A 16,026-nucleotide genomic window follows, 5' to 3' on the forward strand; every position below is an offset into this window, starting at 1 on the left:
TCGGATAACTTGGTTCCTAGGGCGTAAAGCCTACTGACGTTCACATCTGAATTTGTTATTTTTGTGTAATTTTGTTAATATTATTATGCTTATTTATTATATAGTGCTTATGTATTGTGTATTTAAGTTGTTTAAATATATTAAGAGTAGTTTTTTTTAAGGTTGCTGTCAGTATAGGCAATGTCAGACGTCTTTACCACAGTGACAATTTCGGATTCAATCCCAGGGGTCACTTTCTCAGCTTTGTTATTTTGACCTCTCATTTGTTTTATGGTCTTTTAATTGCCATGAGGTACATGACTTGAATTGTTTTGCTTTTTCAGACACATGCTTTTTGTGATTCTTCTTTACCCTTGTCCTTTAAGCCAGAGATTTTTCAAAATTTCTCTGCCTTGATGGGCATTTTTGTATATCTGGGACATTTAAAAATAAATTTTGATCTTTTAAAGCCAGTGTCCCATTTGGGCCTATGCAGGCTTCCTCTTCAATTTGGAGTCTGAATGTCTAGGAGGAGGCCTGTTTCTGAGGTGGACCAGTAACATTCTGGACAGGTTTTGATTTATTTTAAAGCATATTCACTCCTTTTCACCATTTTGTGTAGTTAAATACACCACTCTGTGCTACATTGGGCCTCTAAATGTGTTTGTAAACCAAGAGTTTGGAGGCCAGAAGTTTACATATATATTGCTTACAGATAACGTTGTCCTCCTTTCTTTAATAGATTGTAATCAATGTTCCACACTGGAATGGCTTACAGGTTGCTGTGAATTGCTTACAATGTAAATTATAATGTCTAAATCTGAAGCAATGGTGCTTTCCCAGTAAACAGGAAAGAACCGACAGCTGCCCCAAACGTAGCACGCTCATGAATTATCATATTCATGAGCATGGGTAGATGTGATTGTTACATTGACTAATGTTATAATGCACTATGGTGGGAAACGTACAGCAGGATCTAGGAAGAATTTTCAACTTACAGGCCAATCTATAACCCAATGAGCTTTTTCAAGTAACTGAAAAAATTAGACTGAGTGAAAGAAGTCGACGAAATCAGATATAAAAATTGTGTTTTTTTTAAGAATATTTAACTTTATTTAGATAAGATGTAGCTTTTAAGTGATTAAACACTTGTGACAAAGACTGTCTATATTGCAAAGCTCATAAAGGAAAACTAGCTTTACTTTTAATTGTGTGTATTTAAACAGGAGTTTAGCCGAAAGGTTGGGAGAAGCAAAATAAAGGCATATGACAGGAAGTCTAGACAAACAAACAATTAGCTCAATGACATCATACTGTCTGGGACAGCTAAGGGATGAGGTGAAAGATCTGCAGAGGTGGAACAGTGACTGAAGTCAAGTATTTGAAGGGAAGGCGATAGAAGTAAATGTTTTAGAAAACATTGCGGGCCAAGTTTGAGACAACTTAAAAAAAGGGTTCATTAGATCTGTTTCTTCTGAACCATCAGTTAAACAAACTGACAAGAATAATAATGTGTTTGAATGGTGTGTTGAATTCTGAGTTGCATATAAGATAAGAACTCTGTGAAAATAAGCCAATATAAAGCAAATGTTAAAAACTAATAACTTCAGGTTAACAGGACAGCAACACCAAAGGAAATTCTTAGTTGTCCAATTTTTTGACTGATATCACTTACTAAAAACAGCTATCAAGCCACAGTATAAAAGAAAACATATCTATTGGTGTGATGCAGATGATATACAGCTTTTAAAACAGGCAGACGATACACAGCTTTCGAGAGAGGTCAAAGAAAAATGGCTTTTAAAGCAGAGAGATGACACACAGTTTTTAATATGAGAGATGCCGAAATATCATGCTGTCTGAGAACAAAAGTACAGTCTCACCGAAAATGTGCCTCAAAGACAAAGTTAGTGCCACAAAGGCACCGTATACATATAAAGAACACCTAAGTTTGTATTATATGGGCATCTCTCTCTCAGTTATAGAGAGAGACATTGATTTGAATCATTCAGGTTGAATGTTTTCTTCTGTTTTTGACACCTGGTATTTAATACCTGATTTCTCTGCAAATAAACATAAGTCACAATTAAATTAAAGTTTAAATAATATCTTACTGAAACTTACCTTGTTTGTTGATATCAACTTCCCAGAATAACGAATGTGATTCCTTATTTGTTTAGCTCTTTCAAAGGTAGTGATCAGGAAACCGAAGGGTTTAGTAAAACTGGCCAGAGGTTCTCCTGGCTTTGTTGGAGTATACCTTGTGTATTTGTTCAGGTGCAAGCTGTGCTCATTCTGTTTGATTTGTGTAACCCTTTTAAAAGGTAGCTATCTGTGAAGTCCCATCAAGAGCACAGCTCTTGCTCTTGAATCATCTCTTCTCCTTTCCTGAGCTAGTTTAAAAGGGACAGCAATTTGGGTATCCCAATGGGAGTTTGGCTTGTGAGCAGAGCAACTTCTGGCCCTTGAAAAGGTATTGAAGATGAGGTAGCCAGCCTTGGCCATTGCTGCTTGTGATGAGAATGAGGGATGAGTGACTACCAAATAGGTAAGTACTGTGAGGTATTCAGTAAATTAAGGCTAATAATTCAGGTGTTTCCAGTTTTAACATGTCCACCAATGTAAAAAGAGGTTAAAATACCTTTCGTGAACCCTTTTACAGTCGAGATGAGGTTCTGCATCATTTTGTGGAGCTCACACACTGTGGCACGATGAGAAATTTAGTGATATAGCAGGATATTAGAGATAAAACCCTTATTCTCCAGGATGAGAGAAATCTTCTTAAGGGTTTTGTGCACATATTTAGGAATTACCTTTCATTGGAGGTGTACCCAGCATGACCTACTAAGACAGAACCTTTTTTCCCTTAGCAGGATTGACATCACCTAGAAGTTGCTTCTGGGCATAGAATAGCCTGGTCTGTCAGGCTTCACTATTAAGCACCATGACCTTCACAAGGAAAACAGGACAGAAAGTAAGAAGCTGTACATAATCCAGGGCTATTAAAATGTGCTATAAAGAGAAAGCCTTCAGAATGAACTGTAGGGAGTAATAAGGCATCTGCAGAGAGTATTCATGAACTCATGATTAAAATATGGCTAAAAATAGGATGCCTCTCTATCCTCTGATTCGATCACTGCTATGAAAACTAAATTGTGTTGTTCATCTTACATGTACTTACACAGAGCTATGCTTCAATAAATTAAGGAGACACAGGCATTGGTGCTCTATAATTCTTTATGGGATATTCACAGTTAACTTAAATACACTATATGTAGGCTAAACCCCATTACATATAAATTAAAAACTACAAAATTTTTTTTAAAAGCAGACACAATAAATATACACGAAGCATTTTGTTAGTGAATGCACATTAATTAATTGTAAAGAACATTTCATTGCATTTGTAATATGAAACAAAACCCTACTATTGATTTATTGAATGATTACACAATCACTCATCTGAGTGCTCCCTAACAAATAGGCTGAGGAATCTAATATATCAACAAAAAGCAACGTAGAGTAGGGAGAAAAGAACCAGCGATCATTTGCAGCAGCTACTGTAAATCAAAATTTGTCTGGAAATGGAAAAAGGTTATACAGTCCTTTTTCACCTGTTTAGTTTTCTGATCTTCTGACTTCAATATGTCAAGCATTGGGTGATATAACACTTTGACAGATTAAAGCTATAGATTGATTGCTCTTTTATTATCATTTTGGATGTTGATTTAGTATCTATTTGACTTATTTGAAGGATTTTGAATCTTTTGTGACCTTGGATGGATTTTTGGAGAACAGAACTTGCAATGAATCACTGTATAGAATTTACTAGTATGCCTTCCTAAGGGACATATGAGTAGTATGGTCCAGATACTAAATATCTGGAAAGTGACCCTGAATAAATTGATTAAAAAATTGTTACCAAAAGTGTCATTCAGTGTAAAAGGCTCTATATAAAATAAGGAATGATTTACTGTATACCAGTTTGAGCTTTTCACTTGAAATATCATTGTAAATCAATTGTCTTATTTTAAGCAGTCTGATTTGACTTTCACTGGAGTAGAAATCAGTTAATTTGTGATTGAAAATGGTAGACATTAGCATAAAAGGGTACCAACAAAATAAAATTATAGTACAAAACAAAGAAGAATTGCACAAATCATTGATGGGAAACACTCTTGCTGATAATAAGGGTCAGAGTCTATTTCAGTAAATTTCAGAATCAGTTGCTACTTATTACTGGCAAATTATGTCCGTCCTCAAATAGATTATATTCATGCTCACGTCAGAATTACAGAAAACAGCTCTGTTAGTCCAGATTTGTGTTGCTTCATAGTGCAGGTTAGTCATTAGGCCAGAATTTCTATTTGAAGTTACACTTGCAGGCAATTTCCTATGAGACAACCTCAGAGACATCACCCACAGCTAAATGGAGTAAACAGGACAACGGTTGGGTTTGATCTTAAAGCCATAAGTGTGTTTTGGATACAAATTAGGTAAAAATGAGTAAATAGCCTCTGACATGACAGAAAAAATTAGACCTGCCACGGAGAATGGTCAAGGACAATATACTGTCCATCTGGCAAAACTTGTCGGTTAAAAACAACTGCCACAATATCTATACATAGGTTTACCTACGTCATCCTACTGCCGAACCCTTTTGGGTTCAATATTTATTCTTGTCGGCATTTTCAATCATTTTCACTCCTACTACTGTTTCTCAGCTTGTTTCTCTTCATGACAGAACATACACACTTTGTATTACTTTATTCTCTCAACTCTGTACTGGGAAATTGTGCATATCCATCTAACATTCTCGCCTATGTTGTTTCAAACTGTTCTTCATGTTCTGCCATGCTGGATAATGCCGTACTTAATTTTTACTTTTCAATAGCAGAAAGTCACAATTAAAGGTCAGAATGGGATACATTTCAAGGTATTTCTCCCTTGCTCATCTTAAACTCCTTCTATCACCACATCTGCTCCTCTATCCACAATGAAGAAGTCATCAAAATAACAAAATCTCCATATTTTCTTCAAAACAACTGAAAGTAACTATTACTGCATTAGCATCCATCAACCCTCTCACACACTTAAAATGACATGAAAAACGTTGAGATCACCGCTTGCAGGGCACAGTCACTGGACTATACCTTTTTGAAACGTACTTTCAGCAGTCTTCATACTGTGTCACAGCCGTACTTGTGTCACTTCTCTACTGCCTTCTCTCATTTTACCTTGAATTGTCACTTTGGCTTTCAGGCATTCACGTTCAGGTCTTCCATTCCAGTATTTCATTTCTGTATTGTCTTTTCTCCTACCAGTACATGATCATCAGCATGCAAAATCTCAAACAACAGATGATAAATTGACAACTGACTCTGAAAAGATCATACAGTATCTCACAAAAGTGAGTACACCCCTCACAGTTTTGTAAATATTTTATTATATCTTTTCATGGGACAACATGAAGATAGTCCGTGCACAGCTTGTATAACAGTGTAAATTTGCTATCCCCTCAAAATAACTCAACACACAGCTATTAATGTCTAAACCGCTGGCAACAAAAGTGAGTACACCCCTATGTGAAAAATGTCCAAATTGTGCCCAATTAGCCATTTTCCTTCCCCGGTGTCATGTGACTCGTTACAAGGTCTCAAGTGTAAACGGGGAGCAGGTGTGTTAAATTTGGTGTTATCGCTCTCACACTCTCTCATACTGGCCACTGGAAGTTCAACATGGCACCTCATGGCAAAGAACTCTCTGAGGATCTGATAAAAAGAATTGTTGCTCTACATAAAGATGGCCGAGGCTATAAGAAGATTGGCAACACCCTGAAACTGAGCTGCAGCATGGTGGCCAAGACCATACAGCGGTTTAACAGGACAGGTTCCACTCAGAACAGGACTCGCCATGGTCGACCAAAGAAGTTGAGTGCATGTGGTCAGCGTCATATCCAGTGGTTGTCTTTTGAAAATAGATGTATGAATGCTGCAAGCATTGCTGCAGAGGTTGAAGGGGTGGGGGGGTCAGCCTGTCAGTGCTCAGACCATACGCCGCACACTGCATCAAATTGGTCTGCATGGCTGTCGTCCCAGAAGGAAGCCTCTTCTAAAGATGATGCACAAGAAAACCCACAAGCAGTTTGCTGAAGTCATGCAGACTAAGGACATGGATTACTGGAACCATGTCCTGTGGTCTGATGAGACCAAGATAAACTTTTTTGGTTCAAATGGTGTCAAGCGTGTGTGGTGGCAACCAGGTGAGGAGTACAAAGACAAGTGTGTCTTGCCTACAGTCAAACATGGTGGTGGGAGTGTAATGGTTTGGGGCTGCATGAGTGCACTGGCGAGCTAAAGTTCATTGATGGAACCATGAATGCCAACATGTATTGTGACATACTGAAGCAGAGCATGATTCCCTCCCTTTGGAAACTGGGCCGCAGGGCAGTCTTCCAACATGATAACAACCCCAAACACACCTCCAAGACGACCACTGCCTTGCTAAAGAAAATGAGGGTAAAGGTGCTGGACTTGGCAAGCACGTCTCGAGATCTAAACCCTATTTGGCATCTGTGGGACATCCTCAAATAGAAGGTGGAGGAGCGCAAGGTCTCTAACATTCACCAGCTCCGTGATGTAGGAGCTGGTGGATGTTAGAGGAGTGTAAGAGGATTCCAGTGGCAAACTGTGAAGCTCTAGTGAACTCCATGCCCAAGAGAGTTAAGGCAGTGCTGGAAAATAATGATGGCCACACAAAATATTGACATTTTGGGCACAATTTTACACATTTTCACTTAGGGGTGTACTCACTTTTGTTGCCAGTGGTTTAGACATTAATGGCTGTGTGTTGAGTTATTTTGAGGGGACAGCAAATTTACACTGTTATACAAGCTGTACACTGACTACTTTACATTGTATCGAAGTGTCATATCTTAAGTGTTGTCCCATGAAAAGATATAATCAAATATTTACAAAAATGTGAGGGGTGTACTCACTTTGGTGAGATACTGTAGATGATGCATGACCTTCATGATAGCATTATAGAGCTATTATACCTTCTGACCACTGATGTTGCCTCCTTATCTATAAAGAGCAACGGTAGCAATATTCACCCCTTCTATTAGTCAACTATCAGTTGGACCTGCAATTTCACCTCTTTTGGTTTTCTTCATTACTTTCATAAGCTCCTTTTGAACGTTATTTCACCTTCTCATAACTGGCATTATTATCTGAATCACTTTCCTCTTTTCCTGACTTCTTTGGAGTGTTTTGATCCTATTACTGACAATGACCATTTTCACTCTACTATTTTTTAGCAATTTATAATACCCTTATTACTTCCTGCCATTTCTAGGCCTACTTTTTTTTTCTTCTTCTTCTTCATTCTATATGTCACTTAAAAACTCTGCCTCTTGGACTTTTGCCCCTTTAACACCACCTTTTTAGCTTCTCATTTTGTTTCATTGCAGCTTTCTTTTTCCATCATAAGCCTTCACCTTTTGCCACATCTTTTTCTTTCCCTTTGCCTTTGCTATGCCAGTGTTTCACCACCATGTCTACTTGTGTCTTGGTAGTTCTTTATGTAAACTCAAGAGAAATCAGATCAGATGTTTCTGAAAGCTCAATTGCTCTTGTTGTCAACATCTTAGAAACTGTACTTTTGCATTCTCTTCACTTGACTTCCTGAGTTTCAGCCACATATTCCTCTTCCTGTTACTCATGTCTCTGACTCAGTATCTTTTACTATTATCTGCTTTAACACCTACGCTATGATAATGTCTCACACTAACAAGATCATAAGGTTTAATTTTTGCTAACTACTTTCATTGAATGATAAATTGGTTGTTGCACATGACCATTTTAATCATATACCAGAACCGTGGAATCCACTCCACCTCACAGATTCCTGGATTAAGGTACCCATGAGCCCAAGATGGCCATTCAGGTCATCACTCAGAGCAATAACTTCTCAACAAAAATCATTTTATCTTTTCTAATGATCTGTGAAACAAGTGGCAAGAATTTATTCATCCATCCGTTATCCAACCTGCTATATCCTAATTACAGGGTCACGGGAGGGTCTGCTGGAGCCAATTCCAGCCAACACAGGGTTCAAGGCAGGAAACAAACCCCGGGCAGGGCACCATCCCACAGCAGGAATTTATTCCTCTGTTGCTTAACAATAATCATTTAAACAGAAAAAAGCACATCCTGCTTTTATCATACTAAAGCAATTTTCTAAAATGCATTGTGAGTATGTTACAGTATAATGAATATTCAACAAGACAATAAATAAAAGAAATGGGAAAAATATATAAAAATAAAAAAGATATCAAATACAACAGAAAGCCTGATATTTTGTATTTTGTAATGGGAGGCGACCATCTACTGGTGATTTTCCATACCAGTGTTTTAAGTATTAGAAAAAGAACTGGTGCTACTCTTGTTTGTTTCGGCTGATGACTATTGAAATAATTTCAAATAGAGTTTTTGATCTCCTTGGAAGTGCAAAAGTTTGGGGAAATTAGATTGTTCTTTTAAATATGGGTTGGTTTTAGGGAAAAGTGCTGGTACAAATTCAATAAGTGCTTGTGCTCATAAGGACAGAATAGGCCCACTTCAAGCACTGCTCCACACCCACAATAATAATGGTGGGTTAGTTTTCCTACTGGTTTACCTCAAAGTGCTCTGCCACCAAAGCACTCCCGTTATCAACTCCTGCTTTTCTTTCTCTCTTCCCCTCTTGAACATGGCCTCTACCACCCAAGCTGAGTCTTTGCCTTTGCTCCAACTCTCTTCCCAACTTTAGACTCAGACAGATTTCGTGTTTAGGTGGCTTTAAGATCGCTACACAGACAGAAGACCAGAACCTCCACTAGCAGATCCACGTGTACCTTCACACTTGCCCATACAGTTGCCCATAAAGAAACTGTTTGTTTCCAAAGCAGTCTTAAAGCTGCTGATTCCTTTAAAGAAACAATGACATGTTACCTCTGAAGGGAATGTCTGGGGAGTCTTAGCAATGTACTTTCACATGGCTCCTGCATTCTCGGTTAATGGTCAATGCCCATTGCTTTTTTTTTTTTTTTTTTTTTTTTTAGCAAAGGTTCAACTATCCCTAGCAAATATAGGATTGCTTGCCTGCATTCAGCCTGAGAAAAACATAACATACTTCTGCCAATGCCACATCCCTCTAAGTTTTATGTATTTGTGTCACTGCTTGTGTGTCCACACTGATAAACCACACTGTGTGATGTTTCTTACTGCCAGTTTGTCTCTCTCTCTCTATCTCCTGGAGGTTACTTGAGGGGCTTTTGCCAAACCTTAACCATCTTATTGGTGCCCTTGTCCCTGGCAATTTCATGCCAACCAGACAAGCCCATACAAAACATATGCCTAACTGATTAAATTTACGTTAGCAGTCTGGTACAGATTTAGAGAAAAATCATGTGTGGGCACTATGGTAACTTTCAGTTTCAGTTGTGAGCTGAAAATGACAGAAAACATGATACAGAAACAAGCATAAAATTGCACTGTAAAAATCTTTTCTTTTTTGTTATTTGAGTTGTGTCAATTCCTCTCAGGTTGGTATTTGAAGGGCATGCATGATGAAGGAAGAAGGTTTGCCCCTGGCTGCGCATGAGCATGATTGCTTCTAACTACATTTGCTGTAGCTGCATATACGTTTATACAGTAGCTCAGTGCATAAATCAGCCCATATGAATAAAAAATGCTATCATCTATAAGATCAGCATGCTGTAAATGCAGGAAATGTAATCTAAATCATTTTTAAATACGTAATAAGTTGCTTAATTTATTTAAGCAAATGGTAAAGTTGAGAAGTTTAAAGCAGTGTCATATCAGCACACATCTACATATGGAAGCAATCACTGAAGGCTAGTTCTATGCTAAAAAAAATATAAGTTAAAATTTTTACTGTTGAGTCAAACAATATTGTACTTTTGTTGTAATTTCAGTGCAGAATTAACTTTCTTTTTTTTTGCTTCATTGGTTAATGTTATGCATTTTTATACTCCCAACTTGATATATTTTGTTTTATCCACAACTGAATTTTAATCTCAAGACTGCAAAAGTTCACTGGCTATTTCTGGTACAAGAGTAGAGAGTGTTTAAAATTGTACAGTTGTCTGACATTGTTAATAAGAATCTTCAATTACCAGGGTAAGATTTGCCTGCATGCTTTTTAAACATTAGACTAATACAAATTTAAAATGATGAAGAAGATTTCCAACATTACTCACCTACAAAGGTGAATCTTTCGATGTGGGGACGGACGCAGCAAATTTTTCCCAAACTCTCACCCACTTTCCCCAGTAGTTTAACTGTAAAAAACAAACATGAATAGTATGTGAGACACATAAGGTCATCTCCAAGTAAGTACTAGTTGTAGCTTCATTGCAACAAATCAATACCATTGTGTTGGACAGACTGGCATTACCAATTTTGCTATGGCTTGGCACACAACACTTTGCTTAAAAAGTAGCTGCTAGACATTCTTAATTTCAGAGCAAGTGTCAGCTTTCTCTCCACTGGGCTTTTTAAGCCTGGTTCATACTTACTGTGTGAAGCCTGTGTGCAGACTATACCACAAAGAGCACATATGGTGAGCGATCAAAACACATTTATACTTGTTGCAGCCCTTTCAATCGTTGCATTGATAGTCTCTTAGTCAGTAAGTGACTGTGTTTGGTCCATGTTGCATACCTACCAGTCTTACAGCACAGGATGTGAGACTGTGCTGATGGAAGAAAATTTGTACCTGCTATTACTTACTTTAAGAGGAAGAAAAGCAGAAGGTTTAGTGTTAGACCTATTGACCACAGTGTAATTTTCTTGTGAGTGGGAGACCTACATGATGAACAAATGCTAGCTGCACGCGAAGGTGTATCTCCAAATCTGCCATGCAGCATTCATGCCCAGCGCAGGTGCATCAAGTATACACTATGCTTTAGGAATGCAGTTTCTGGGTCTTATCTGATAAGGCTAATCAAACACAGATAAAGTGACAGCGAGATGTGTTCCTGATGAACCATCTAAATACTTCATCAGTGAACAAACAGCCATAACTCAATGACGGGTAACATTGATGGACAAAAAAAATGGCAAAACGTCTACTCATTCCTTTAAACAACATTGCAAACAGCAGATCTATGCTCTCTCTACTCTGAGCCTGGCTGTACCTGCTACTCCATAGCAGGAACCCTGATGCCAAGGAAAGGCTGGAGCGATCCCTTTCACTCCAAAGAGTAACCTGCTGCTGGACTGGAAGAGTGGAAGACTGGTTTGTTTTGGGTTTAGATAAGGGTGCGACAAGTCTAAACCTTGCCAAAGTAAAGAAAGTTGCAGCAGCAAGAGAGGGACTGAATGGAAAAGCCAAACAAGTGTCTTCCTAAAGATGGGACTTTACTGATACCCAATGGCCAGGCAGATGTAAACTTTTATGCTAGCAGACGAGGACACTGAGCGTAAAGCCTTGAATAGAAAACTGCAGTACTGTGTACAACCACAAGTTGCCAATAAAACAAAGAAGGAGAAGAGCTCCTCAACAAAAAAATACAAGGTTGTGTGGATAAAGCCAACCCAGAAGCTACAAGGCATCGCCTATACCAAACCATAAGTACATCTATTTTGATTCCAAGAACAATTAATTGTAACTCATAGTTAGGTTAAAGCCAGTTAAAGTATTACAGTATTGGTGTCACTGTAACTGAATAGTAATAACCTTTATGAAGAATACTATTATAAATTTCTCTTCCCAAATCCAGTAGGAAGGTTAAGAGCAGCATTTCACACACAAACACTCACACACAGAACAAACTGGTTTTTGGGGGTAAACCAGTGTAGACTAGCTGTGAGTAAATGTATGCCACAGTGTAAACATCCATCCATCCATTTTCCAACCCACTGAATCCGAACACAGGGTCACGAGGGTCTGCTGGAGCCAATCCCAGCCAACACAGGGCACAAGGCAGGAACCAATCCTGGACAGGGTGCCAACCCACTGCAGGACACACACAAACACACCCACACACCAAGCACACACTAGGGCCAATTTAGAATCGCCAATCCACCTAACCTGCATGTCTTTGGACTGTGGGAGGAAACCGGAGCGCCCGGAGCTCCTAACTGCGAGGCAGCAGCGCTACCACTGCACCACCGTGCCACCCACAGTGTAAACACTAGAAACTTAATAGTCAGCTACAGAACTAATCTATCTTGACCAGATGAATTGAAAGATCAGGATTCATAAGTTATGTGTGTTTTAAAAAGTTTAATTGAACTAGTGGAAATGTTTGTTTTGTGTTGTTTCTTTTTGTCTTCCACTTATATATATATATATATATATATATATCTATACATACTTCCATATACCTTGTATTATCCTTATGTTATGAATAATTGTATTATTTAGTTTATTGCCGCCAACGTGTTAAATTGTTGAAAAATATCTTATCAATGTGTCTAAATGACAACAAAGAAAGTAGAAGTTATTTAAGGTAGACTTTCACTGATTTATGAACTTCATTCCTGAATTGTACAGATGTTTTCAAATTTGTTGCTTCCCAGCTGGAAGATGAAACAGAGATCCCTCACACATCCTACAAATAACTTCTAGAGACTTTTTTCTGGTATTTACATTAGAAAGCAGTGCTTGAATTTCTCAGAAACACAAACTCTTACTAAACTTGCTGCATTTTAAAGATAGAATATGTTCAAAATAGAAAATATCCACAATATTAAACATACCAAATGGAAAAAATGTCAACAACTAAAAAGAATAAATTGATTATGAAGATGTATTTCACCCAATATTCCTGCACATATAAGAAATGGATGTTCCAACCATCCATACTAATTAAACAAATGAATATACACAGAATTGATGGATAACTTTCCTGACCTTAGTTAAGATACTTTCTCTAAATTTCATCTTTCACAATAATGACAGCCTTTTCACATACATTTACACAAGCAAGATAAGATGACAGTCATTAACAATATACAATAGAGTGAAACTGTGAAATTCATAGTCCATATGTAATAGCTATATGTCAATCTCTTTATCTTCTTCATAGAATCAATTCTTCTAAAACAACCTCTTTGTGGTATCAAGTAGGGTATGTAGCCATTCAGTTGACCAGACAGACAGACAGATAGATATTTATCCAAGGAGAAATTTATCATTTTATAACAAACAACAACAACTCCCCCTCAAACAGACACAAATAACAAAATACTATCAATCCAATTCAGAGTCATAAAGAGTTAGAGCCAATATAGAACAGCATGTCAATCTAACACACATAATGTGGGAAGAAACCTGGAGTGAAGCACCCACACAGACATATAGAGAATGAACACACGCTCTACAAGGATATTGGCCAGGCTTGGATTTGATCCCAGGAACTCTGGAGCTGTGAAACCATAGTGCTAAACCAGTGTGCCACCAAGCCACCCTACACTTTGAATAGACCATTGAAGTGTTTTTCAGTTTTTTGACTGCTCTAGTGCCAGTGGTATATTGCTCAATTTAATATAGAACTGCACAGGCACTAGTCCAGTCCACCCACCATTACATTTGTAGTTATGTGAGATCCTGGGGCACTGCCGGCACATAATTACAATATAATACAATTAATGCATTTTATGCCCAGCCCCTGCAGTGTAGGTTGACTATTATTAAAGCAGTCTATGATTAGCCTTTGGTCCTTATATTTCTTATAGTGTTACATGTAAAAAATATAACACTATTTCCAGTTCTACAAACACTTCACTGCTTAGTTCAGCCTTTACTACTAGGATTTCCAGAAAATGAGGCAAGAAGTAAAATGTAACAATGGCCTTTCATTCATTTAAGACAGGTACTATAGCTGGAAACAGGGAAATATTTTGAAAGACAAAGTGAAACAGAACAGTGGTGTACGGATGTGAAGAAGGAACAGTATGAAAAATAGCACTAACAAACACAGAATGGAATTTCATCTCCTGATCATAAACATGACTACATGAAACAGAAGATCTCATCATTCACTTCACATTTGCTCTCTCTGTTCCTCTTTACATATTTTTAGCAGAGTTGTATGATAAGCATCATCCTTCAGGCATCTCACAGAAGTGCCCACCCAAATGCACAAACATATGTTTAAAAATTCCAAAGCAATACCACATTTTGGTTTTATTGCATTTTTGGCACAGAGAAAGAGAGATATAGAGAGTTTCCCTGTTAAACAGATCCACCATCTTTATAAAATTGACTGGCATATCAAAAGAATATAATAGCAGCTCTGTGGTATGTTATTTAATCAAAAACTGAAATGTAGTCACAGTATACTTGATATGGAGCATGGACACCTCGCTTTTTTCTATGTGATGCTTTAAAGCCACCTGCTCTAATGTAAGAGTAGTGAGCACCAACAGTATGATTATCAAATTGCAGTTTAAACCTTTCTTTGTCACCAAACTGAGTTCAGAAATCAATTATTAAATTTGTTACTCTTTTCCCTACATTGATGGATTAAAGACCAGAAGTCCATGTGACCGTCATGACCAAGTCCTTCCATGAGAACCCTGAATACAATGAGGACTGATTAATGTAATTTATGTTAGGTAGAATGCCAAGAGGGTGCCGGGCGGTCTCATGGCCTGGAACCCCTGCAGATTTTATTTTTTCTCCAGCCATCTGGAGTTTTTTTGTTTCTTCTGTCATTCCTGGCCATCGAACCTTACTTTTATTCTATGATAATTAGTGTTCTCTTATTTTAATTCTTACTTTGTCTTTTTTTTTCTTTTCTTCATCATGTAAAGCACTTTGAGCTATTTGTATGAAAATGTGCTATATAAAAAAATGTTGTTGTTGTTTTCCCAACAATGTAAAATCTACACATAAAGGTATAAAGTGGACAAAGGATCCAGTGGACTCAAAGGCTTCAGACGAGTGAATCTTTGACATTATTTTCCTCTAAATTAATTCACAGGTCTAATGCAAACTATTCTAGGAGTAGTTAGTAATAGTCCTGAGATTGGTTTGATGAAACAATGGATATACAGTTATGGTATCTACAACACCCTAACACAATTGGTCTAATAAATGTTATAGTGATAACGTTATATCCTACCTCTACACCTCCATTATAGACAGGACAACAGGATGTCCCAAGTCAGAGTAATCTGCACCATAACCTGATGTTTTGGACTATCGTTTAATTGTGAGTGTTGGGAAGGTAGAGGCATGCTTGGGTGGATGGATTAAAAAGAGACAGCTACTCAGGCACTTTGAACTCTGTCACATGCACATGGGAGACAGTTTACAGGCTTGAATAAATGTGTTTATCTGTCGGACCAGGTGTTGGTGCTATATTGCAACACTTTCTCTTTTGTTCCTCTACAGACCTTCTGAAGAACCTGCTTCCTAGAACACATCACTTCCACTTCCAGTCTCCAGGAACCTGCCTATTAAAGTTGTAATTTCAACCTCCAGTCCCATTGAGTACCTCCTGTTCCATCCTACCACCTACTGTATATAATGGCCATCTTAGCTCTAAGTTCTGAGTTCTGTTTTGGACTCACGTCTGTAAAGACATATCTTTTTTTTTTTGCTTCAGTTTGCCAGATAATACCAGGTATACAGGAATGTCTACAGGAATGGTTACCCCAAACCTTTTTCTGTGTTCCTCTGTTTATTTTACAAATCATTAAGACGTGTCGGTGGCTGTTTAAATGTGTTTGGTGCTCTTTTACTATTCTGTTGTCTTGCTTATATTTCAATGATTTTAACATCTCATGCAGATGACAGTATCAGCCATAATGTGGAATGAGTAAGGATATCCTATGTCATGGATGTCATTACTATATGCATACACTTAATGTTAGATGTATGACATCACAAGCACAAATCTTCTAATATGTAAAGCCAAATATTGGAATATACTGTATGTATGTGTGTGTTTGTACTTTATACAATTATACACACTTGGTCCAATCTCAATAAACGTTTGCACATACGCCTGACTTTGACAGGAAGTGA

At 37.7% G+C, this 16,026-nt stretch overlaps 1 protein-coding gene across 1 annotated transcript in view; it reads right to left on the reverse strand.

The window, feature by feature from the left end:
* Positions 1-16,026, reverse strand: part of nmnat2 (nicotinamide nucleotide adenylyltransferase 2) — a 367,363-nt gene that overhangs the window by 29,670 nt on the left and 321,667 nt on the right. Inside the window, exon 6 of the mRNA XM_028811343.2 lies at positions 10,244-10,324. Within this exon, the coding sequence (XP_028667176.1) occupies positions 10,244-10,324 (81 nt within the window). The remainder of the gene's footprint in view (positions 1-10,243; positions 10,325-16,026) is intronic.

Source organism: Erpetoichthys calabaricus, chromosome 10 (assembly GCF_900747795.2).
Source record: "Erpetoichthys calabaricus chromosome 10, fErpCal1.3, whole genome shotgun sequence".
NCBI classification, from domain to species: Eukaryota; Metazoa; Chordata; class Cladistia; order Polypteriformes; family Polypteridae; genus Erpetoichthys; species Erpetoichthys calabaricus.